This window comes from Portunus trituberculatus, chromosome 6, assembly GCF_017591435.1.
Source record: "Portunus trituberculatus isolate SZX2019 chromosome 6, ASM1759143v1, whole genome shotgun sequence".
NCBI lineage: Eukaryota > Metazoa > Arthropoda > Malacostraca > Decapoda > Portunidae > Portunus > Portunus trituberculatus.
In genome coordinates this window covers 4,441,389-4,450,581 of record NC_059260.1, presented here as the reverse complement: position 1 = coordinate 4,450,581, position 9,193 = coordinate 4,441,389, and the positions used below count along the sequence as shown (strand labels likewise).

Sequence of the window (9,193 nt, the reverse complement as noted above, 5' to 3'; positions counted from 1 at the left end):
CAGCAAAGTTTTGCGATCTTTGCACAGTATGAATGAGAGTTTTGTTGGTAGAACCCCATATACAAATACAGTAATTAATAAGGCTAAGCACTAGGGAGTGTACGACAGTTGTACGTGTTCTTTGATCAAGATTCTCACTTACTCTATTTATGTACATTAATATCCCCATTATTTTGGAATTGAATTCTGCAATGTGCACGTCAAAGAGCATATATCTATCAAAATAGACACACAAATTCTTCACATGTGTGGTCGGGTATATGTGTACTCCGTTACAACTTATAAAAATGTCGGGGGGAATTCGGGCTAACAGTTGCCTATTTCCAATGAATATGCATTGCGTTTTTTTGTTATTTAATAAAAGACCATTAGTTAAGAAGTAAAGTTTTATATCCCGCAATGCATTTTCAGTGATGGAGATGAGCCTAGCAAGATTTTCAACAGTATCACCTTCAAGGAACTGTGTGTCATCCGCATATTGTATCACAGATGTCTTCACTTTCTCATTAAGGTCATTTACGTATATTGAAAATAAAATGAGCCCTGCGGAACTCCGTATCTTACATTCACTTCCTTAGATACTGTATTATTTAAGCGAACAGACTGTGATCGATTTTGAATATAATTTGTAAACCAAAAGCTATCAATGTTTAGTTTAGCGCACTTACGTAATAGATTATCGTGGCTGATACTGTCAGAGGCTTTTGATAGATCACATAAAGTTAAGATATTTTCTTAGAGTCCATATTGCCATAAATTTTGTCTGTAATAACAGTGAGAGCAGTTTCTGTGGACAGTCTAGGACGGAACCCGTGCTGCGTGTTAGATAACAGTTTATTGGCTTCTAAATAACGTCATCTGGCTTATTAGTGATGACAAGGTCTAATAATGTCGAGGACGTATGTGTAATTCTGGTCGGTTTATTGATTAACTGTGTTAATTTGCTGCTCCTTATAATCTTAGTCATTTTGTTATTCTTATCAAGTAAGTTGTCCTTAAAATCGCCTAAAACATATAAAGCCTTAATTTTTAAAAGAAGTGTTTTAAAAGTGTCTTGTATATAGTCAAAATAAATTACTGGGGCCTTAGGATGTCTGTAAACACACCCTATAATGATAGATGGTAATTTCCGACACTGTACTGTTACCCATACGTCTTCAACTCCTTCCTTCCTCGGAACATTTAAGTTAATTACATTAATTGTTAAAACATCCTTCACATAAATACAAACACCACCACCACGTCCACCATCACCACGAAAAATATTATACCCTGGTATCTTAACAAAGTCATCCGGAAAATTAGGAGTGAGCCACGATTCACTTACACATAGTATATCAGTATTACTTTCCTCCACTAATAGTCTTATTGCATCTATGCTCCCCAATAGTGATTGAGCATTTACATGTTCAATTGTCAGAAAGTTTCCTTTGGTTTCTACAGCGGCTATAACTTCTTTGCCGTTATCCTATGTGGTGTAATACTGACACAGGCGGCTCTTGTGTCCTAAGCGTCGGCAAAAGCCACATGACAGTTTGTGGTCGAACCCACAGTTTGCTTGCACGTGATTGAATTCCCCACAGTTATAACATCCACCTTTACTTTTTCCAAATCTGTTGTACTGTGATATGTCTCTAAACGCGCCGGTATGTCCTCCAGTGTCATGACGGTAACGCTGGGAATCATCCGGGTGGAGTAGTGTTCCCAATCCCGGCGTACTGAAGGAGGAACATAGCTTCGTGGTAAGTTGTTCCCATGCCTCCCCCTCCCGTTTGAGGAGTGAACGAGGGAACAGTTGTGGGCCGTATGGTAACGTGCCTCAGCCGTCCCACTCAGGGCCGTAGCGTAGGTAAGAGTGCCGCGCTGACTTCTTTTTTTTTTTTTTTTTTCTCAGTGTAATGTTTGTTATACGATCAGAAAAGAAAATGCTTGTTTATTAAAGGGTTATTCTATAAGTATCAACCATTTACCAAATACATTCGTTCATTTTACTTATTTTTCTTTTATTTCGGTTTGTTCTTTTCACTTCCATTTTGAAACACGATATTTTTTCTTATAATGACTTAAAATTATTAGTTTACATAAGTTAGTCTAAATTCAACCCTTTTGCTGAATTAATAAGTCTTTTTAACCCCTTCAGTACCATGACGCATTTTTTTTATTGAGTTTACTTATTATTTATCGATTTTATACAGCATCAATAACTTATTTGGGAGATTAGAATGGTGAAGACTCTGGCCATTAATCTTTTGACATCCATAAACCCTTTTTATTGTATTCATTCTACTTATTCCTTGGCGATTTTATACAGCTTCAGAAACTTATGTCGGGAATTAAAATAGTGAAGATTGTGGCCATTAATATTCTCCCCTTCATAGACCCTTCATAATGTCAATAAAATCGTCTATTTACACCCAAAACTCAGGTAAAAAAATGCGTGCGAGTACTGAAGGGATTAATTTGTTGGTTTCGAATTGATGTTTTGAATTAATGTGTATGTTAGGTGAAGCACAGGCACAGATACTGGCTATGTTTATTAAGATGTTTAGTGTGTGTTTCTTCCTTTGTGTTCACTTCTGTTGCTCTTTTTTAATTGTTTGTGTTGTTTTTTTGTCTCATCTTAAACTTCTGATTTCACTTGCATTCTCTCTCTCTCTCTCTCTCTCTCTCTCTCTCTCTCTCTCTCTCTCTCTCTCTCTCTCTCTCTCTCTCTCTCTCTCTCTGTTTTTTTGTTCATTCTTTGTGTTAAATTGTGTTCCATATCTTTTTTACCTCTTACATTCTTTATCTCCCTTCTCTCCCCTTCTCTCCTCCTCCTCTCCCCTTCTCTCCCCTCCTCCTCTCCTCCTCCTCTCCTCTCAACGTCTTCTTCCTCCTCTCTCCTCCTCTCACTCTTTCTTCTTCCTCTTTTTTCTTCACCTCACCTCAGCTTCCTAAAATTCTTGACTCTCTCTCTCTCTCTCTCTCTCTCTCTCTCTCTCTCTCTCTCTCTCTCTCTCTCTCTCTCTCTCTCTCTCTCTCTCTCTCCAGGAAGTGAGGTCAGGTGCGCTAATTAGATTCTCGTCTCCAGGTATTATTATTATTATTATTATTATTATTATTATTATTATGGATAGTTTTAGAAGTTGACCCAGTAGTATTATTAAGCTGGCAGATATGGAGAGAGAGAGAGAGAGAGAGAGAGAGAGAGAGAGAGAGAGATGCTTTAACTTGTTCCTCTCTCTCTCTCTCTCTCTCTCTCTCTCTCTCTCTCTCTCAAGTTTCCATCGCATGTGCTTTTCTTTCTCTATTTTATCTATGTTTTTATTTCTCCTCTTCTGCTTCACATCTGTTTTGGTTTTATTTTTTTTTTTCTTCCTTGCTCCATTTTTCTTCATCAGTTTTAGTATGTCTTTAAATTTTGCTTTTTATTATTATAGTTGTTAATGGCTGACTTGCTAAATCTTTTGTGTTTTTAGATCATTTTATAGTTCGTGTGTGTGTGTGTGTGTGTGTGTGTGTGTGTGTGTGTGTGTGTGTGTGTGTGTGTGTGTGTGTGTGTGTGTGTGTGTGAGAGAGAGACTGGGTGTGGAGAAAAGATGAAGGAGGAAGAGGGAGGAGGAGGAGGAGGAGGAGGAGGCGTGTCTGGGTACCGGTTGGAGGAAAGGAGGGCGTGGTGGAGGAGGGATGGAGGGAGGGAAGGAGAGAAACGAGAAGAGAGAGAGAAGGAAGAGTCGGAACAGGTGTGTGTGTGTGTGTGTGTGTGTGTGTGTGTGTGTGTGTGTGTGTGTGTGTGTGTGTGTTGCTAACGGGTGCACCATCAGAGAGAGAGAGAGAGAGGTTGACCCGCCCTCGGCTTCGTCTCCCCTGCAGGGCATTGCTGTGAATCTAGACCAGTCCTGTATACAACTAGTCTCCCCTCTCCCTCTCCCTCTCCCTCCTCCCTCCTTTCCTTTCCTTTCCTTCTCTCTCTCTCTCTCTCTCTCTCTCTCTCTCTCTCTCTCTCTCTCTCTCTCTCTCTCTCTCTCTCTAACGGATTTGAGTTCATCTTCGTTGTCTTTGTTGTTTTTGTTGTTGTTTATTTGTTTATATGTTTATTTATATGCTGTTACTACTACTACTACTACTACTACTACTACTACTACTACTACTACTACTACTACTATTTTTGTTATTGTTCTATTATCATGCATAGATTTATATTAGGGGGAAAAATGAAATAAAAGATGAAAAACAAAAGATAAGATAAAAGAAAAGAAAAGATAAATGTAATAATAAAAATAATAATGAAAAGCAAGAATCGATAATAAAAAAAATTGAGAGAAAGGAAGTAAAAGGGAAAGCAATAAATAAATAAAAAAAAAACAAGATGAATCAACAAAAATGAAAATAAAAAAAGGAAGTTTGAAATGTAATAAAACTAAGAGAGAGAGAGAGAGAGAGAGAGAGAGAGAGAGAGAGAGAGAGAGAGAGAGAGAGAGAGAGAAGGTAAAGGTAGACAAGACGAACGAGGTCAGGATGAGGAGAAAGAGGGAGAGAAAGAAAGAGAAAAAAAAAATAAGGAGGAGGAGGAGGAGGAGGAGGAGGAGGAGGAGGGGAAAGATGATGGCGAGAAGAATGGAGGGAAAGGTCTCTCTCTCTCTCTCTCTCTCTCTCTCTCTCTCTCTCTCTCTCTCTCTCTCTCTCTCTAGATAATCACCACTTAAAGGGATAGAAAAAACTGGTTCTGTATGAGTGAAAGATGAAGGGAAGGGAAGGGAAGGGAAGGGAAGGGAAGGGTGATGTCACTGGGGAACCTCTCAGGGTGATTAGGGTGGGAAAGGGTGAAGGGGTGATCTATAACTGTTTCCAGGGTGACAGTGGGCACTCTTAAGAACGTCTTGGCTGAAATAGGGTGATGATTTTGTCCCTTGCTTGCTTTTAGGGTGATAGTGGGCAGGTGTAAAAGGGTGAATGGGTGAGCTGTAATCCAGGGTGACAGTAAACACTCTTAAGGTCGTCTTGAGTGAAATAGGGTGATGATTTTGTCCCTTACTTTCTTTCAGAGTGATCGTGGGCAGGTGTAAATATTTCTAGGGTGAAAAAGGGTGAATGGGTGGTGTGTAACTATCTAGGGTGACAGTGGGTAGTGTCAAGATCCTCTAGGGTGAAATAGGGTGATGATTTTTTCTCTTGCTTGTTTTTAGGGTGACGGTGGGCAGATGTAAATATTATTAGGGTGAAAAAGAGTGAAAGGGTGATTTGTAACTATCTAGGGTGATAGTGGGGCACTTTTAAGACCATCTAGAGTGATATAGGATAATGATTTGGATTCTTAGTTAATTTTAGGGTGAAATTGGGCAAATGTAAAGATTTTTAGGGTGGGAAAGGGCGAATGGGTGATCCTTAAGTCTATCTAGGGTGACAGTGGGTACTTTTAAGATAATATAGGGTGAATTAGAATGGTGATTTTGACACTCAATTAATTTTAAGGTGATTGTGATTATGTATAAAGACTTTTAGGGTGAGAGAGAGTTAATGGGTGAGCCTTAAGACTATCCAGGATGACAGTGAGTACTCGTAAAGTTCTCTAGGGTGAAATAGGATGAGGATTGTGATTTATACTTGCATTTAGGGTGACGGTGGCCAAATGTAATGATTCTTAGGGTGAAAAAGGGTGAATTGGTGATCTGTAACTCTATCTAGCGTGACACTGGGTACTTTTAAGACTCAAGGATGAAATAGCTTGTTTATTTTGTCTCCTACCTGCTTTTAGGGTGATGGGGGACACGTTTAAAGATCTTCAGTGTGATAAAGGGTGAATATTTAGTTGCTATGAGAAACACATTAAATTTTCTCTTTCCATCCTACTTTCTTCATGCTCACTTCACTAACTAAGCACATTTTTGTATAAGAAACTCAATATTTGGTTAATTTTTCACGTTTTTACTCATCTTTTTTTATTTTTCCTGAAAAGAAAAACGTTGGAAAAGGAGGAAGAGGAAGAAGATGATGATGATGATGATGATGATGATGATGATGAGGAGGAGGAGGAGGAGGAGGAGATGAAGAAACTCAATATTAAAGGTGATATTTTTTTAGCAATCTCATTTTTATTTGATTTTATTTATTACAGTAGAATGAAAATGGAGAAAAACGAGTAGTAGTAGTAGTAGTAGTAGTAGTAGTAGTAGTAGTAGTAGTAGTAGTAGTAGTAGTAGTAGTAGTAGTAGTAGTAGTAGTAGTAGTAGTAGTAGTAGTGGTGGTGGTGGTAGTAGTAGTAGTAGTAGTAGTAGTAGTAGTGGTGGTAGTACTGGTAGTAGTAGTAGTAGTAGTAGTAGTAGTAGGAGGAGTAGAGGAGGAGGAGGAGGAGGAGGAGGAGGAGGAGGAGGAGAAGAAGAAGAAGAAGAAGAAGAAAGAGGAGATGAAAATGACTATGAAGAAAACTAATATTAAACATGATTTCTAATACATGCAATCACACTTTCTTTTGACACTAGATTAACTGTTTTTGTGTAGAGTGAATTGCAAATACAAGAGTAACAATAATTGCACCATTTTAATGCACAACCACACTTCATTCTAACGAGACCAGCTTTTATGGACAAATCATAAGTATAAACAAAAAGAAAAATATTACTCTCCAATTTAAGTGGAGAGAGAGAGAGAGAGAGAGAGAGAGAGAGAGAGAGAGAGAGAGAGAGAGAATGATGGCAAAACAAACTGAACTAAAATGTGAGAGTCTTGAAGAAATAGAATTAGACAAAAGACAACAAAGAGAAGAAGGAGAAGAAGGAAGAGGAGGAGGAGGAGGAGGAGGAGGAGGAGGAGGAGGAGGAGGAGGAGGAGGTAAGATAACAAGGGTGACAGTCCTGACTCACCTGGGAAAGTAAGTAGATAGGGTGAAAGTACAGTACCTTGTCTACTTCAGGTGAGGTAAAGGGTTGATTTGTACAGGTGAGGAGGAACTAATTAGCGTCACCCTTTCCACTTTACCTGTACCTTGCCTTCAATTATTCTCTAAGGTGTCTAAATGTTAAGAATTCTTGGTAATTTATATAATATGTATTACATCACAAGTTCCTGCTTTTTATACCACCACCACCACCACCACCACCACCACCATCATCACCTTGTTCTCTTTCTCTCTGCACCTGTTCTCGTCTCTTTCTTGTTCCTGTTCTTCTTGTTCTGGTTCTTTGATTGTTGTTATTGTTTTTGTTCTTGTGTCTCTTCTTGTTCCTGTTTCCCCGTTACCTCCATCCTCCTCCTCCTCCTCCTCTTAATGCTGGTGTTCCTCTTGATTATCTTATTGTTCTTCTTCATCACCATCATCATCGTTTTCTTTCTTCTGCTTCTGTTTCTTTTCTTTTATTTCTTCTGGTGATATCTTTCTTCTTCTTCTTCTTTCTTCTTCCTCTTCTTCTTCTTCTTTTCATTTTTCTTCTTTTTCTTCTTCTTCTTGTTCTTCTTCTTCTTCTTCTTCTTCTTCTTCTTCTTCTTCTTCTTCTTGTTCTTGTTCTTGTTTCTTATTATTATTATTATTATTATTATTCTTATTATTATTATTATTATTGTTATTATTATTTTCATTTCTTCTCTTCCTCTCCCTCTTCTTCTTTTTTTCTTCTTCTTTTTCTTCTTCTTCTTCTTCTTCTTCTTCTTCTTCTTCTTCTTCTTCTTCTTCTTCTTCTCATCATCATCATCATCTTCTTCTTCTTCTTCTTCTTCTTCTTCTTCTTCTTTTCGTCTAATTACCTTTCTTTAAAATTTTGATATTTCAGTTCCATTTGTTGTGCCCTCATCTCTCTCTCTCTCTCTCTCTCTCTCTCTCTCTCTCTCTCTCTCTCTCTCTCTCTCTCTCTCTCTCTCTCTCTCTTATCCCCCTTCCCCTACTAAAATTTCTATTATGCTATTTTTAGAAGCTTTCTCTAAACATTCCTTTATTTTTTTTTCATTCTTTTAACTTATTCTTTTTTATCATGGCATTTATTTCTTTTTATGCATCATTGAACTAGATTTTGAAGTATGGTTAATAATACCTGGTCTGCCTTTTTTTTATTATGCATTTCTTACTGTGCTAAAAGTTACTCATATTATTTTTTTTCCTTATATTTATTAGCCATATTTGAGAAGTTTTAGTTAGTTGACAAGACGTGGTTAAAAAGTTCTAAATAAGAGATTGTGACTTTCAATTTTTTATAGGCCTCTTAGTGACATGTGAGTAGTTTTAGTTAGTTGGTACACGTGGTTTAAAAAGTTCTAGATAAAAGATTGTGACTGTTTCAATATTGTTCTGTCTCGTGCCTACTTAGTTTTCACTGTCTTTTTTTTTTTTTTAGGCTTCTTAGTGACATGCGAGTGTTTTTAGTTAGTTGGTAAGTCATACACGTGGTCAAAAAAAAATTCTAGATAAAAAATATCCTGTTGTGAATTTTTTTTTCTGTCCCATACTTATTTAGTTTTCTCTCTCTCTCTCTCTCTCTTTTTTTTTTTTTAGGCCTCTTAGTTACATGCGAGTATTTTTAGTTAGTTGGTAAGTCATACACGTGGTTGAAAAAAGTTCTAGATAAAAGATTGTGACTGTTTCAATTTTTTCGGTCTCATCTATTTATTTATTTTTTTTTTTTTTAGGTGTAGTCGTAGTTAGTTGGCAAGACATACACGTGGTTAGAAAAAAATAAAGTTCTGAATTAAAAAAAATTGTGAATACTTTAATTTTTCTGTCTCATATCTATTTAGTTTTCTCTATTGTTTTTTTTTTTTTTTTTGGTGTCTTGGTTACGGTTGAATGGTTTTACATAGACGGTCATACACGAGGTTAAAAAAAAATGAGTAAAAGATTTCCTGTTGTGAATATATTTTTTTTTTCTCTCTCTCTTTCATACCTTTTTAGTTTCTTCACTTATGCCTGTATTTTTTTTTAATTTATTTCTCTATTACCCTCAAAAAAAAATCATCTTTCGTTTATTTTTTTCATCTATTCATTCAAAGTTTTCTCTATCCCATTTTCTTATTTTTCGAATGCGTATATTATTTTCCTTTTCAATTTTGAGAAACGTGATTTTTTTTTTTTTGTATTTTTAAACGTGACACATTTTTCACCATTACAAAAACAAATATATTCACTGCACTGTAGGTCAAATATTTCTTTAACGCGTCTTTAAACAACACTAAAAAACATTATTCATCACTTAATACTCTCCTCTCTCTCTCTCTCTCTCTCTCTCTCTCT

General features: G+C 36.8%; 1 protein-coding gene across 1 annotated transcript in view; it reads left to right on the top strand.

Moving 5' to 3' along the window:
* The first annotated feature begins 1,806 nt into the window (after window positions 1-1,806).
* LOC123516962 (MDS1 and EVI1 complex locus protein EVI1-A-like) overlaps window positions 1,807-9,193 on the top strand; it is a 43,680-nt gene continuing 36,293 nt past the window's right edge. The window contains exon 1 of the mRNA XM_045276758.1: window positions 1,807-1,849. Coding sequence (XP_045132693.1) covers window positions 1,807-1,849 — 43 coding nt within the window. The remainder of the gene's footprint in view (window positions 1,850-9,193) is intronic.